This window comes from Peromyscus eremicus, chromosome 7, assembly GCF_949786415.1.
Source record: "Peromyscus eremicus chromosome 7, PerEre_H2_v1, whole genome shotgun sequence".
Classification (NCBI taxonomy): domain Eukaryota; kingdom Metazoa; phylum Chordata; class Mammalia; order Rodentia; family Cricetidae; genus Peromyscus; species Peromyscus eremicus.
The window spans coordinates 60659114-60675530 of NC_081422.1; the positions used below are offsets into that span (position 1 = coordinate 60659114).

The 16417-nt window shown below is 48.4% G+C and overlaps 1 protein-coding gene across 2 annotated transcripts in view; it reads right to left on the reverse strand.

Moving 5' to 3' along the window:
- Nucleotides 1-11536: 11536 nt before the first annotated feature.
- The window catches only part of Snx1 (sorting nexin 1), a 40907-nt gene continuing 36026 nt past the window's right edge, over nt 11537-16417 (reverse strand). For both annotated transcript variants that reach the window (XM_059268146.1, XM_059268145.1), the window contains exons 12-15: nt 14145-14288; nt 13019-13099; nt 12611-12682; nt 11537-11970 (exon numbers count right to left, since the gene is read on the reverse strand). In XM_059268146.1, the coding sequence (XP_059124129.1) occupies nt 11920-11970; nt 12611-12682; nt 13019-13099; nt 14145-14288 (348 nt within the window). In that variant the 3' untranslated portion in view covers nt 11537-11919. The remainder of the gene's footprint in view (nt 11971-12610; nt 12683-13018; nt 13100-14144; nt 14289-16417) is intronic.

A 16417-nucleotide genomic window follows, 5' to 3' on the forward strand; every position in this document is an offset into this window, starting at 1 on the left:
GGATGGAGCCCACAGGTTACAACTCGTAGGCAGGATCATGGACTACGCAATAGACAGGAGACGCTGGGGGTAACCGTGTCTCCCCAGCATAACCCTGCTCCTGCTGGGGGGCGGGAGCGCCCCACGCTGGTGCTTGAGTTGGCTTTGCTCCCGCCTTGGCTGGGGCCCTCGCCCTTCCCCTTCGCGGCCATCACACAAAGCCCCTTTTCACCCGCAGGGCTTCTGCAGCTGAGAGGCACTCAGGAGGTTTGGTTAACCCCGTTAAGAAAACAAACAGCTCCTGGGTTGCAGCCTGCAGGCGCCACTGGGCACAGAGGCTGGATTCTTTTCTGGGGTGGGTAGGCACGCTGGCCTGGGGGGCTTCGACAGGACTGCCTGTGCAAGGGTGGGTCTAACCTGCTCCCGCAGACCCTAACTTTGCTTGTTTGTGAAGTCTTCGACTCCATCCCCAACCTGAATCCTTATCTGCAGGAGGTCTGTACTTGGGTTAAATGACATTATGCTGCTAAAGTATTTAGCATGGGGCTGGCACATAATGAACAAATGTTAGCAATTTTTTTATTTATACAAAATTACTGTTTTTGTATTCCATAAACCAGTGGGATACTGGTAACCAAATCTGGTTCACTCTAATATATTATTACTGATGCGTTTGATTTCTTTCAGTGCATTGAGATTCAAAGGTTTGAGATACAACTATTTCAAGTGCTAAATGCTGCAATCAAAATCCCCCAATTCCTCCATAGTGCACAAACGTGTTGGAAACAGGCTGGAGCGAACCAGCATGTCTTGTTCAACAGATGAGCTTTGTTCCTACTGATTGGCTTTAAAAGATTATATATATGATTTTATAAATATATATTACATACATATATATTATTTTAAAATATATACACATACACACACACAACTTTTTCTTTTCTTTTCACTGTGTAGTCCTAACTGTCCCAGAACTCACTCTGTAGCTCAGGCTGGCCTGGAACTCACAGAGATCCACCTACCTCTCTCCTGAGTGCTGGGATTAAAGGCAAGCACCACTATGCCTGGCTAAAAGACATTTATAATTTTTTTTTTTTTTTTTTTTTGGTTTTTCGAGACAGGGTTTCTCTGTGTAGCTTTGTGCCTTTCCTGGATCTCGCTCTGTAGCCCGGGCTGGCCTCGAATTCACAAAGATCCACCTGCCTCTGCCTCCCGAGTGCTGGGATTAAAGGCGTGTGCCACCATTGCCCGGTTGACATTTTATAATTTTTAATTTAATTTCTTAAAAATGGGCTCTCCTGTCTGGCCTCCAACTAGCTGTGGCTAACCCTGGACTTCTGACTCTCCTGACTCCACTTCCTGGAAAATGCTGGGATTTCAGTTGCCTGCTACCTTGTCTAGTTTTAGGCAGCACAGGGCATCAAACCCAAGGCTTTGGGTTTGCTCAGCAAGCACTCTACCAACTGGGCGACAGCCCAAGCTTGATTTTCAGAAATTACTCCTCTGTGTGTGTGTGTGTGTGTGTGTGTGTGTGTGTGTGTGTGTGTGTGCGTGCTAGTTTCCCACATTGTAGAACAGGGGCTCTCTTGTTTCTGCTGCTAGCTACATCCTAGAGGCTAGGTGGACCTCAGGCTTCTGGGTGGTTCTTCTGCCTTCCATTTTGCTGCAGGAGTGCTGGGATTATGGAAGCACACCATTGCATCTGGATTTTTGTTTTTAATGGGGGTTTTGGGGATCAAACTCAGGTGTCAGTTTGTGTGGCTAGCTCTTTTACTCACTAAGCTATTTCCTCTTCGCCCCCTCCTTTTGAGAGAAGAAGTCACCATGTAGCCCAGGTTGGCCTTGAACTCACTATGTTTAGCCCCTGGCTGGCTTCAAACTTACAGAAATCCTCCTGCCTCAGTCTCCCAAGTGTTAGGATTACAGTTATGTACCAGACATCTACACATTCTAAATTTAAAATAATAAAAATTTTAAAGTATTTTTACATATGAGTGTTGACTTTCAGAGTAAGAAACCTTTTAAGAAGTTTTGCTAAGCATTTTAAACTACAGAGTTAGTCTAAACTCTCCATTTTTACAAAGTGAGAACAGGGCTTGAGGAAGGAAGGCAGTGGGTTTTAGAAAGAGCTGTGGCACTTTGGTGAGCATGTCCTGTGTTACCCCAAAGCAAAACCTAGGACATCAGCCAACAGCGTCACTCCTGCCGGCTACTTCTTCCCTGCCCAGGCAGGACAGGGGACAGGACTCGGGATTCTTTCAGCACTTTCCATGGCACAGATTTTTTTTGGCAAAACAATTTAAGTCAACCCATTAGCCCCCCAGTGTACTCACCATGGGGTGTGGGGTACAAAGAAACACTCGTGTAACTGTATTTCATGAAGATGACTACTGAATAAGAACTGAGGACAACAGGCAGAGAGAATCCAGGAGGGTCTGTGGCTGCTGCACATCTTCAGGTCTGGAACGGAGGTGCCCTACCTCACACCCCAGGATTCCACAGGGTGCTGTCTGAGGCTTCTCAAAGAGTGGGGTTGTTTTGCATATACTGGGGTTGAACCAATGGTCTTAGGTATACCAGTCACGGGTTCTACCACTAAGCTAGATTCCCAGCCCCACCCATGTCCCTTTTGAGATGCCTGTATGCCCAAGCTGACCCCTAACTCTTAGGCTCAAATGATCCTCCTGCCTCAGCCTCCCATGTAGCTCAGACCCACACAAGGCTCAACTAGAGTAGTGTTTAGTTCTGTTGTGGCTTCTCCTAATACCAGCAAGAAAAGGTGGCCTGGTGAGAGTTCCAGGAGACTGTCTCAGATGCTCAAATATAAGGACAAATTGGTACCAGAATGAGACTTGCTCATAATTTCCTCATTGAGTGAGTTTATTTATTTTCTTTTCAAGACAGGGTTTCTCTCTGTAGCTTTAGAGACTGTCCTGGAACACTCTCTGTAGACCAGGCTAGCCTTGAACTCACAGAGATCCACCTGACTCTGCCTCCCGAGTGCTGAGATTAAAGGCATGTGCCACCACCACCTGCCATATTCAGGTCTTTAAGAAAACAATTTAGCATGCCTTTAATCCCAGAGCACTTGGGAGGCAAAGGCAGGTGGATTTCTGTGAATTCAAGGCCACTCTGGTCTACAGAATCAATTCCAGAGCAACCAGGGCTACACAGAGAAACCCAGTTTTGAAAAAGCCAAAACAACAACGAAACAAAACAAAAAGAAAGAAAGAAAACAACTTAGCCAGGCATGGTGGCCCATATTTCCCAATACTTGAAAGGCCAGAGGATCAAGAGTTCAAGGTAAGCCTTTGCTAAGTAGCGCACTAGGGGCCAGCCTTAGTTTTATGAAACCATGTCAAAAGGCAAACGAATGAAACAGTTCACTGTGTAGGTTCGTCTTGACCACCCCTGTCTACCTCATGTGGGGCATAATGGAGCAGACAGGCTAAGTTGGGAAGTTTGGGTTTAATTCTTAATTCTGGGGTGTTTCCTTTGACACACTCTCCCTGTAGATAATGCCCACCAGGCGGAATGCCATCTCATGGCCTGAGCAGTGCCTGGCACACGGTGTTCAGATGGCACCTCTTACTGTAGTTAATTGTTAGACTCAACAGTTGGCAAGGGCTGTCGAGGACTCTATGCTCCCTGCCTTGCACATGCCCCTGGCTGCCTTGTGCCTCATCGTGTTTTTCTGGTGATGTTCCGCAGAAGATACACAGGCTGGCTGGGCCCCTTCACGCGCCACTCATAACGCAAGGGGAAGCTGAGGGCTTTAAAGCTGGGGGATAGTCATTTGGAAACAGTTGTCCAATCTCTTTAGGGAAAGGTCCTGTCTCAGACTGAGCAGGGTTTTTCTGTGGGTTTTTTCTAGACCCGAAGTATATCTTTTGGAAGATAAGCTGCTGGCTGCCTCTGAGCTGCCTTAGGCTGGTGGAACGTTCTGTCCAGGTCTGGTCATCACAGCCACAGGGGCATTTACAAAGCGAACCAGGGACCGAGGGAAGAGGCCGTGGAAGGCAAATCTCACGGGACAGGTAGCTATGATGAGGTAGCATGCAGGCTAACCTAAGCTGCCACACACCTGTCTTACTGACCATGGTGGGGACCATTAAATCTTAAATTAGCACAGGTTTCTGGATCCCTTGAAAAGTGGCCTTGGTGGACCCACAGGTAATAATACGGAGCAGGCTATGGTCTTCAGGTAACACTCAGGAGACTGAAGAGGTCATTTTGAGGATAACAGGATACAAGACAGAAAGGACCAATGCCCAAGAGGACCATTTCTATCAGAAAGTTTACATATGTTGAAGATGTCTGCAACTCATCCTCAATAGTGAAAGTCACTTTTTCTGATTATAAATACAGAAATTTAAGCAATATAAAATGACATAAAAAAGTAAAAGAAAATTTCCATTTCTAGAGGTAACTATACTTAACAGTTCAATCAATACCCTTCCAAATATAGTTTCATTAAATGTGAATCATATTGTTCATGTAATTCTATTTCCTGCCTTTTTCACTCAAAAATGTTTTCCTTGTCCATGAATACAACTAGCCATCACTTTTAATGTCTATGTAATATCTAACAGCATGATTGTACCATACCCCATTTAATTCCTTCCTGATGGCCATTTAGGTTGGTTTCAGTCTCTGCAGCTGTCCACAATGCAGTGATGGACATCTTTGAATAGCTGTCTTTAGTACTTAGTTCCTATAAATGTCCATGAGGATCTTCAGTGAACTCTCACACCACCCATCCACACCCATCCACGCCCGTCTACACCCATCCACAGTGTTGGAAATGACTGTTTCAGGAAGGTATAATTCTGAGACTGAGACTGGGAGCTAAGGGGCTGGGGAGATGGCTCAGCAGTTAAAAGCACTTACTGCTCTTGCAGAGGACCTGGGTTCAACTCCTAGTGCCCATATGGTAGCTTACAACCACCCGTAACTCCATTTCCAGGGGACCCAACTCTATCTTCTGATTTCCATGAGCTCCTGCACACACCTGGTACATATTTGTACACTTAAGAACATATACATATTATGGGAGCTGGAGAGATGGCTCAGAGGTTAAGAGCACCGACTGCTCTTCCAGAGGTCCTGAGTTCAATTCCCAGCAATCACATGGTGGCTCACAACCATCTGTAATGAGATCTGACACCCTCTTCTGTGTACATAATAAATACATAAATCTTTTTTAAAAAAAAAGAACATATATACATATTAAGAAATGGGGGCTGAGAAAGCATGCTACAGGCACCAATCCCAGAGGTAACAGAAATAAGGAAGGAAAGGGCAGATTTGGAACTCCCTTTGAAGAGATGTTAACTACTGTGAAGGACTGGGAGATAAACAGGAAAGGGTGAGCCAGGGTCCTCACAGCCAGGTATGGGTACCAGGTGGCAGAGCTGGAGTGTTTGGCACCTGTTTTGAGCCTGAACCATGTTTTGAGTTCAGGACCATGGAGTTGCAAAGGCCTATGACCTCAGAGTTTATAGTTTGGTGGACAGTGCCAACATAAAGCCACACAACTGATAAGACAGGACACTGGCAGGTGACATATCCCAAGGTTTGGAGGATGGGCCAACTGGTCTCATCTATATCTAGCACTCAGCTCAGGCCTGACCTGCCCAAACATGGAGAGGCTCAGCCAGTGTCTCCAGAGACAAAGTTCCCAAGAACGCCAGTTGTGACAACGACATGTCCTTCTCGGCTCCAGGGGATCCACTCATTGTCCTTCCTCCCCTTCCCTTCCAAATACTGGAGGGGAAAATCTCAGCACCTTGGGGCTAGATGCCCCTCAACATCCACAAGCTTCACCCTCCTGTGCACCTTGAGCTTGCTGGGCAGGGAACACCCCTTCATCACCTTGCTCTGCTCTGCCAGTGCTTGGCTCCATCCTGAGCACATCTCTATCAGCACATCCTTTCTAAAAATGGTACGTTTTTAGACTTTCCAGCCACAGAGCCCAAAGTTACTGGAATTTATGTGTGACACTTAGATCTTAGATCTCTGACTTTGTTACCAAACACTTATACTAAAAATTAGGATCTCTCATTTTCAGATGACATCAATAGATTTGGGGTGTGTGCGCACGTATGTACATGTGTGTGTGTGTCTGTGTGTGTGTGTGTGTGTGTGTCTGTGTGTGTGTGTGTGTGTGTAAAAGAGAGAGAGAGAGAGAGAGAGAGAGAGAGAGAGAGAGAGAGAGAGAGAGAGAGAGAGAGAGAACTCAAGGACCATGTCAGGGTAAGTACAGACTTCTCTCCATATCTTTTATCTAAAAGGCTCAAATGTGCCCAGTTAGCTCATTCAGTAGAGCATGAAACTTAAAAGACTCAAAAGGGATGACCCTCCCTGAGAGAAGCACAAAAGAAACACCTCTTCTCAAAGGTTTCTTTCCTAGTGTTTCCACAGTGAGCACATGATGGCCCCACCCAGTATTTTTTTGAGACATGGCTGAGACAGGGTCGCATTATGTAGTCCTAGCTGGTCTGGAACTTGGTATGTAGACCAGGGTAGCCTGGAGCCTACTGATATTCCCTGGCCTCTGCCTCCTGTGTGATGGAATTAAAGGCTTGTGCTACCATGCCTGGCTGCTTCTTTACTTTTAAGAATTTTTTATTTATGTGTATGTGTGTCCAGAGGCCAGAGAGGGCATCAGATCCCCGGGAACTGGTGGTACAGACAGTTGTGAGCCACCATGTGAGTGCTGGGAGTCGAACCTGGGTCCTCTGGAATAGGAGCCAGTGTTCCTAACCACTGAGCCATCTCTCCAGCAGCCCATTCCTTACTTTTAGGACACAGTTCAAGCATCAGATTCTCGATACATTTCTGTCTCGTGAGAAAAGACACCTACATTTGTGCCCCTTGTCTTCTCGCAGGAGCTTGGGACTCAGACCCCCTTCCCTGTGGCTGACCCTGACTCCTTCTCTGCATGATCCCTGAACAACTGGCCCTGCTAATGTGGGGACATGGAAGATGAGCATGAAGCTGTGAAGCCAAAGAAGCCTCCATCCAAGCAAATGAGGAGCTGTGAGGCTGAGCACTGGAGAGGAGGAGTTAATATAGGAAAACAAGAACATGACAAACAGGGAGAAAGGGGGGGAGACTAGAGGAAGCCCCAGGGCTGAACCTGAGCTACTCATGAGGGCTCTTTGTTTCAGGCTGTGATGGGCCCCAGGCTGAGCACACACGTGCTGGAAAGCCTCCACCACTGAGCTGCACACCCAGTTCCTTGATTCTGAATACCTACTTAGGTCATTATCCCCACCTTCCTGGCTATTTCTTTACACGTCTGTGTTGCCTGCATGTGTGTGGCACACATGTGGAGGTCAGAGGACAACTTGCCGGAGACAGTTGTCAGTTCTCTCCTACTCTGGGGGTCCCAGGGATGGAACTCAGGTTACCAGGCTGGGTAATCACCTTTACCCACTGAGCCATCTTGTCAGCCCTTTTCAGGTATTTTTAATCTCTCTCTGTCTCTGTCTCTGTCTCTGTCTCTCTCGTGTGTGTGTGTGTGTGTGTGTGTGTGTGTGTGTGTGTGTGTGTATGTGTGTGTGTGTTCTTCTCATGTCTATGGAGAACATTAGAAGCATGGCATTCAAGTATCAATGAGCACACTCAGCACTCAGCTTAGTTTCTTTCTTTCTTTTTTTTTTTTTTTTTCTTTTTTTTTGTTTGTTTGTTTGAGACAGGATTTCTCTGTATAGCTCTGGCTGTCTTGGAACTTGCTCTGTAGACCAGGCTAGCCTCAAACTCAGAGATCTACCTTCAGCTGAGTTTCTAATACTTACTATTCTATACTTTAAGGAATCAAGACTCCTTAGAGAAGTACTTATTCTAGGCCTGGGCTGGGGAAGACAGAAAACAAGCCTGGTTGCCAGGCATGGTGGAGCAACCTTTAACTTCAGTGCTGGTATGGACAGGCAGATCTCTGTGATCTAAGCCAGCCAGGCTACATAGTGAGACTCTGTCTTGCCTGGGCTGGGCTCTCTTGTTACGCTAGAAGGTAAAAAAGCAACGAATTAAAAAGACAGGGGTGATGGGCAGTGGTGGCGCACGCCTTTAATCTCAGTGCTTGGGAGGCAAAGGCAGGTGGATCTCTGTGAGTTTGAGGACAACCTGGTCTACAAAGAGTTCCAGGACAGCCACGGCTACACAGAGAAGCTCTGTCTTAAAAAACCAAAAAAAAAAAAAAAAAAAAAAAAAAGACACAAGCACCTGGATAAATAAAAGACAGCTTGGGAGTTGAAGGCAGGACTTAGCTGACTACAGTAGGAATCTACACATGTGCATTGATTGCCATGTGGTAAGTACATGGGGGAGAAGGACGCTGTCTTGTAGGGTGGATGCCACAAGCCCAGAAAGCATTCTGCTGCTCAATCGCTGTGGTGACTCAGGCAAGACTACTCACCAGCCGATGCTGTAACAATAAAGGGACAAGATGGTTACAGGTTCTCCAACTATCTTCCCACACTTCACGGCATTCCTACCCAGAGTGCACAACACTCCAGGCTGGTCCGGTGGAACCATCAGACCAGTTCAAGTTAAGAGCCAGCCTAGAAAACAACTGGCCTCCATTTTTCAAAAATGGCTTGGTAATGTGAGACAGAGGCACGTGGAAGAATTCTTCCCTATTAACAGATGTATGTAATCACCCAGCATGTAATCACATGTCAGTTAGTAGAACTCACGATCCTTTATAAGGAAAAGAACTGCTACAAGGACACCCGAGAAACAACAGACAAATTTAAGTATGAGCCATACATTAGATAAATGCACAGTATTGTACTGATGTTAAACCTGGTGTGTGTGTGTGTGTGTGTGTGTGTGTGTGTGTGTGTGTGTGTGTATGGTGTGTGTAGGGTACATGCATTTGAGTGCAGGTACCTAGAGGTCACTGAAGAGTTGGATCCCTGGAGCTGGAATTTCTGGCAGGTATGAGCTGCCCAACATAGGGGCTTGGAACTGAACTGGAGGCTTCTGAAAGAGCAGTATGTGTTCTTAACCACTGAGCAATTTCTCAGACTCCAACTACTTGGTTTTGAAAACTTTATTTTTTTGTTTTGTTTTATTTTTTCCTGAGACAGAGTTTCTCTATGTAGTCCTGGCTGTCCTGGAATTTGCTCTGTAGACCAGGCTGTCCTCGAACTCACAGAGATCTGCCTGCCTCTGCCTCCAAAGTATTAGGATCAAAGGCATGCGCCACCACTGCGGGCTGGTTTTGAAAACTTTAATTATGATGGGACGTTCTTTTTTTTTTTTTTTTAGATCTATTTATTTATTACGTATACAGTGTTCTTCCTGCATGTATCCCTGCAGGCCAGAAGAGGGAGCCAGATCTCATTGTAGATGGTTGTGAGACACCACGTGGTTGCTGGGAATTGAACTCAGGTCCTCTGGAAGAACAGCCAGTGCTCTTAACCTCTGAGACATGCTCTCCAACCCCACGATGGGACATTCTTGTGCTTTGGAACTGCATACTGAAATTTGGGGTGACTGGTAATGTCTGCAACTTACTCTCAAATGATTCAGAAAATACATGTAAATACTACAGATAAAGTGGGCCAGTGTGTTGGTGCACATCTGTACAGCACCTGGGAGTCCCAGGCAGGAGGCGCAGGCGTCCAAGACCAAGCTCGGCTACCCAGCAAATTCAAAACAAGCGTGGGCTACACAAGAATCTGTCACCAACAGAAACAGACAAGCTGGCAAGTGGGTAAAATGTCAACAATGGGAATTTTCATAAAGGATACACAAGTTCTGTTTGAAATTATATTAACAGTTACCCAACACTTCCTTCCTCAACCAAGAATCCAGCAATGCGTGATGAATCTGAATTACGGTATTCCAGGGAAGTTTGTTTGCTTGTTTTTGTGTGTTTGAGATGGCATCTCACTATGTAGAGTAGGCTGGCTTTGAACTCATACAGTGTTAGGATTAAAGGTATGCTTCACCACACCCAGTCTCCATGGAAGCCTTAAAAATGACATAGTTTTGTGAAGCTATATAAAGACGTGGAGGGAAAATGTTTGTGATATACATGATGCTGAATGGTAAAAGCAGGATACAAAATACTTGGTGTAACTTTAACCATGTAAAGCAAGCATCAGAAAAGGACGAGAAGATAAAATTGAAGGTGGTAAGAAGGTCCTGGGGAATACTGGGAGGCAGCTGGGGACAGATGACCTTTTTTTGTAATTCACCCACTGACATCAACAGTTGCAGCTCTAGCATCTCCCCTGGTGCCAATGTGGGAACGGGAGTCAGTGCTGTTCCCAAGCCTTAGCCCCCACCTTGACGCAGCAAGTCCAGCAGCCTGTGTGGGGCATCTTTGGAGGTTGGGAGGCTGAAGAGGATTCCCACAGCAGGCATTCCCTTCTTTTCTCTACCGAGGGGCCTCCAGCTCCTCTCTAGTCTGTACCACGGAGGCAGCTGTAGGGGAAGCCCAGCGATGACCGGCCTGAGATCCCAGCTTCCCGGGCCAGATCCAGGCAGGTTTGAAGGCCCCTGGCTTGTGCTCACCCACTGAGGCTCCTGGGGGCATGCTGTCTTCAGGTCCATCAGTAAGACTTAGTTGCTCTGTGATGACCCCTTCTGAGGGTTAAAGCTGCCAGGCCTGCTCACTCCTTACACAGGAGCAGGGACAGCCCTGAGGATGATGTGGCTTTCTTTCTTTCTTTCTTTCTTTTTTTTTTGGATTTATTTATTTATTTTGTATACAGCATGTATGACTAAAGGCCAGAAGAGGGCACCAGATCTCATTACAGATGGTTGTGAGCCACCATGTGGTTGCTGGGAATTGAACTCAGGACCTCTGGAAGGGCTGTCAGTGCTCTTAACCTCTGAGCCATCTCTCCAGCCCCTCTCTTTTTTTTTTTTTTTTTTTTTTTTTTTTTTTTTTTTTTTAGACAGGGTTTCTCTGTGTATTTTTGTGCCTTTCCTGGAACTCACTCCGTAGACCAGGCTGGCCTCGAACTCACAGAGATCCACCTGGCTCTGCCTCCCGAGTGCTGGGATTAAAGGCGTGCGCCACCACTGCCCGGCAATGATGTGGCTTTCTTTTGTGTTGTGTTGGGGACCAGACCCACACCCTCCACATGCTGACAAGCACATACCCAGCAGCTACTAAATACACCCCACCCTCCAGCCTGAGGACCTATTTTTGATAGGAAGCAAAAAGAGGGTTAGAACATAGGATAGGCCTGAGAGGGCTTCAGGTCTAGGGAGGCAGGGTTAGAAGACCAAGGGCCTCCTTCATAGAACAGGCTTTCACTTTTTACTTAAGACACGTCTGTCTTAAAGCTCCCTCCTACAGAAATAAGAACACGACTCAAGCGGACTAAGAGACGCTCTGAGCTGGGAGCTGAGGCCGGTAGACAAGAAACTCCAGCCCCACAGGAAGGCAGCGGAAAGTCATGTGAGTGCCTGTGGGGAAACCTACTAGACCCAGCAACTTCTGGGTTAGGAGCACTCTAGACCTGCTTCCTGCTTCCCGACCACTTCCCAGCAGAAAGCAAAAAGCACTATCATGCTGAGTCCTATGACCTGATTTTCAAATATTTTATTACATAATCTTCCATGGCACCGTCAGGAGTAACAGAAAACGTTATTCCCAGTTCCTAAACCACAGCCTGAAAAATATACATTTGTATTTATATATTTATATCAACACTCCACCCCTAACCTATAATTCCACCACCTATTGTAGGTCTTTGCTTAAAGCAGGAAACTATTCTCTTAGGTAAGAAAATATATGTGGAAGCTAAATGAAATATTGGTTAGAGTAACTGGGAACAGTTTGTTTGTGGGGGCAGAGTGGAAGGGCTAAGTCCAGCCAAGGCAGGGTGCATCAGTTGGGGTCCATCGAGGGGGAGGAGGGCAGTGTATAAAAAGGCAGCGTCACACAGGTGGGCTCTGGTCCTTGGTCCCTCAGGAGATGGCCTTCGCCTCAGGAAGGAAGGCTTCCCAGTATTTTGCCAGCTGCAAAGAAGTGAGGAGACAATAAGCAAGTTCCCCACCTAGTGGTAGAGCCTGAGCCAGCCTGAGCCAGCCTGAGCTAGCCTGAGCCAGCCTGGGAGGGAAGCAAGTTCTGTGCGATGGCATACCCCGTGGACCACAGGCCACCCAAAAGGAAGGCCCGTAGGGCAGAGGAACCCACACTGTGCCTCCTCCCTCTAGACTTAAGAAGGCATCAGCTTCTGTCCCAAGTCCAAAGGCACCCTCTGAAGGCCACAGCTCTGTCTGCGTCTCACAACGGTACCATTGTTCCACAGACTGATTAGAGCCGCAGAACCAGAGCGGTAGATAGGACCACAGGGTGGGCATTAGGACTCCACTAGCTGTGAGAGAAGAGATGGAGGTCCCTCAGAGTGAACTGGGGACTGAAGACAACATGGTTGTCAAGATGGCCAGTGACTGGTAAAGACGGTGACAGAGACGGATCTTCACGCTTAGCAGAGGGCCTGATGAGACAGAGCAGCAGGGCCTGTTCTCAAATATCAACTACAGCAGAACCTCCTCCCTCAGAAGCACGACCCCCAGATCTAGTCACCAGAGCCGCACATAGACAACTGTCGTTTGGGGCAGGCAATGGGGACCAGGGCTGTGCGTAATTACATACCTGCTGTTGGGAATGTAGGAGTGTCTCCAGGTACTTGATCACGTGGTTTTTGAAGTCCTTGGATTTCTCTTTCTATAGGAGACAGGATTCTACACTGACCTCCCAGACAGGTGTTCCTTCCCCTTTTGGTGGGATGGTGGTGTTTACTGCTGACCAAGGTCAAGCACAGCCTTGGAAAGTAGAGCCAGCAGCTTACACAGCTGTACTTTCCAACCAAACAGCCTCTGCCAAAGCTCTGCAGGCTTTCTTAGAGGGCAGGGAGAGGGAGGGGGGGGGGCACACTGCAGCTCCTGGCTTGGCTTTGGTCCAGCAGCAACCGTTAAGACGGCCACCACACCTCAGGAACTATCACACCAGAGCAGACACACACGTACACGAAGAAGGCCGCACATGCTCTAGCTCACTCACCTCAAATCGAATCACTTCTTTTCGGACAACTGTTGAGATCCTTTCGAAGTCCCTTTCATACTGAGTCACCCGAGACTCCCACTGGGAAGGGAAAAAAGGCTTGTTTAAGGTCTGGGGTGCAGCTTCAGTAGCAGAATTCTTGGCGAATATGTATGAGAGAGAGAGAGAGAGAGAGAGAGAGAGAGAGAGAGAGAGAGAGAGAGAGAGAGAGAGAGAGAGAGACGGGGGAGAGGGAGAGAGAGAGAGAGACTCAGCTCGAGCTCCACTACCACAAATAAAAAAAGGTGGTGGGGCTGGGCGGTGGTGGCACTTGGGAGGCAGAGGTAAGCCGATATCTGAGTTCGAGGCCAGCCTGGTCTACAGAGTGAGTTCCAGGACAGCCAGGACTACACAGAGAAATCCCGTCTTCAAAACAAAACAAAAGCCCCCCAATTGGTGGGGCAGTGTCACTTAATATGGTGCAGTTCTACAGGAGGCCTCAGTGGGCCTGACATCTGTCTGTCTCTTTGGGAAGGATGAGATACATAAGGGATTCAGCACTGCATATCACAATCCGGAAGGCCACTGTGGGGGTAGGTGGAAAAGATGGCCATGTGCCCAGGCCAAGCCTGGTCTATGAGAAAGCTCTGGTACCATAGCAGCCTCTGACTTAGGAGCTCAAAAGCAGAGCCACAAGCCCCAGAAAACTTAACTCTTTCCTGGAGTATGGGGCATATCTGAGTTACCTAAGTGGCTTTTCAAAGATTCGTGCAAGGAACTAGAGCTGGCTGCTCTCCCAGAGGATGCAGGTTCAAATCCCAACACCCACATGGTGGCTCACAAGTTCCTAGGTATCCAACATTCTCTTCCGGCCTTTTCAGGTACTAGGCAGGTACATTGTGCACAGACATATATGCAGGCAAAACACCCATAAACACACAAACAGACAGACAGATAGCATAGTGGTGGAGAGCCGGGCCTCAAGGCTGCTCTGAAGTTGTTCTCAGAGACCTGCCCAGCAGCCCCGGCCCTTTAATTATGTCTCTTGCCTGTTGTAGGCTCCCAAGCATCTGGTCAGGACGGGAGCATTGTTCCCTGAGGAACCAGCAGTACACCCACACTGGGCTCACTCGGCCGGGCAGCTCACCTCTGTAATCTCATCCTTGGCTTGCTGCAGTTTGTCAGGCTTGTTGGCCCACAGCAGCCGAGCCTCAGACTCCCGCTTCTTCTGCAGCGTGGCCTGCGCGTCCTGCCAGCGCTGCCACGTCTTCATGCGCTGGTCGAAGGCAGCCTACGGGGGAGGGCAGTTGGGAGGGGTACAGCCAGCTCCTGGGCAACCCTGGCTGGCTCTGCCTTAGAAGGAGGCTCTCCCAGCAGTTGTGCCAGGGAAGCACTGAGCAAGGGCAGGGTCTGCAGCCACTGTTAGTGCCCAGCTGGGGCATCCATGTCTAAAAGCACAAGCTTGGGTCAGGTCCTCTTCAAGCTTCCAGTGGGCCAGTGCCATGCTACTCTCAGGGCCGGATGCCTGTACCTGACACTAATAAAGTCTCTAAACTGCCGTCACCTCAGCCAAGCCAGACCACGAGTCTACACACTTTCCCTGAGTCTGCCACACGTGAGGAGCTAAGACTACAGTGGGAGGTGAAACACACAGTCCTACTCTCAAGGAACCTTATCTTCTGGAAAGGCTGTCATTGTATTAGCAATTACAGTAGATGTTTACGCAAATGCAGGACACTGGGAAAACAAGCAGGTACCGAAACTTCCAGCTAGGACCTTGCCCAGCCCCGGAGCTGTAAGTCTGCAGCAAGGCAGCAGCCGTTCAGCTGACACCAACGAGACACTTGGTACAGAAGGACTTTTTTCCCCTTTTGAGACAGGTCTCAGGTAGCCGGGCAGGGCTGATCTCATTACATAGCTGAGGATGACCTTGAACTCCTGAGCCTCTTGCCTCAGTCTCTTGAGTGCTGGCATTACTGGCATGAGTCACCATGCTGGCAGCTCAAGGATTCTTTACATAAACACTTAAAATGGTCACACGACCTACTTACTGCCTTTATCTCACCCACACACTAGTTGGCCTGATCTGGGCTAGCGTGGCCCACAAGAAGCGCTTCAAAAGTCATTATTGGCTTCCTGTTTCTAGTCTTTTGAACAGAATTAGCATTTTCAGAGAAGGTCATTGTTGGCCTAACCATCTCCCATCCCACCTACACACTATGGGCTTCAAAAGGCAGTCCACATCTAAGAGTATGCCTAGGGCCAGTCTCCTAGCCCTGTCTGTCTGCTCCCCAGTCCCTGCAAGGGTTCCCTGGATGTGCCCTAGGCTCCTCAGCACACAGCTGGACCAGAACAGAAACCCATGAATGCAGAGTGCAGGGCCACCAATTCACCTTCTCAGCCCTGCTGCTGCTCTGTGGCTTCTTTGTGTCTCCAGACACAAAGAACTCACAGTGTAGCACAGGCTGACCTGGAATTTACCATGAGCTAGCTTCTTGTCTTAGCCTCCCAACTGCTGGGATTACAGGCATGTGGTTCCTATACCTGGCTCCTGAAATTTCTTAGCACATCAATGTCAAAAATTCAGGTAAAGGGTGACTCCATCTCAAAGAAAGGCTTAAACCTAGCCTATTGGGCTAACAGGGGTTCCGGGAAGGACACAAAAGAAACCTTTGCTCATTTCTCCATTCCCACCGTTAGCTCACAACATGAGGGGGGGCACAGGCTCTCTGAGAGAAGACCTGCTCATAGTTCTGTGCTCTCAGGCTGCTGCCCCAGCCCATGGAGAACCAGGCTTGGCTTCTCTTTGCCCTGTTCACACACGCTCACCTTGCCTGGAGTCATATCCAAAAGCTGTGCTCTCTCGGGAACCCCTGCCCGCGAAAACAATGCTCCTCACAGAAAGCTTTCCCCAGACAGAGCCCTTCCCCAGGATGGCTCTCCAGCCTGAGTAGTCTAACTGGTTCTAAGAATCTCACAGAGGGTCCTTTTTCAAGCCCCTTATCTCTCCGGAGTTAGCAGCAACCCAGGAGCAGCTCGCAGGCTTCTGCGGTTAGCAGCTATGACTGCAGGGAAGTGAGACCCAGCGGGCAGCTCCACAGTAGGAGATGCGCTGGGGATGAGGAGTAGGCTAAGGCTCATGCACCCTGATACCGTGCAGCATCAGGTCCTTACAGTGCAGGCGCCAGGCTCCCCTTAGAGTCTTCCTTTATCAGGGAGGCCATGCAGAGAGCTAACACTGCCCCGTCAAGCTTCCTTAACTGATCCAAGAGCTCTGGAAACAGACACCCTGGTCACCAAGAAAAGTGAGGTGTTGGACCTGAAGGGCAGCGTGCAGTGTTGCTACCAGTGTGGTCAGCACAGCACAAGGAGGGCTCTGGTGACAAGCTCTCTCAGCACGTGGGCCACACTCCTCCATGC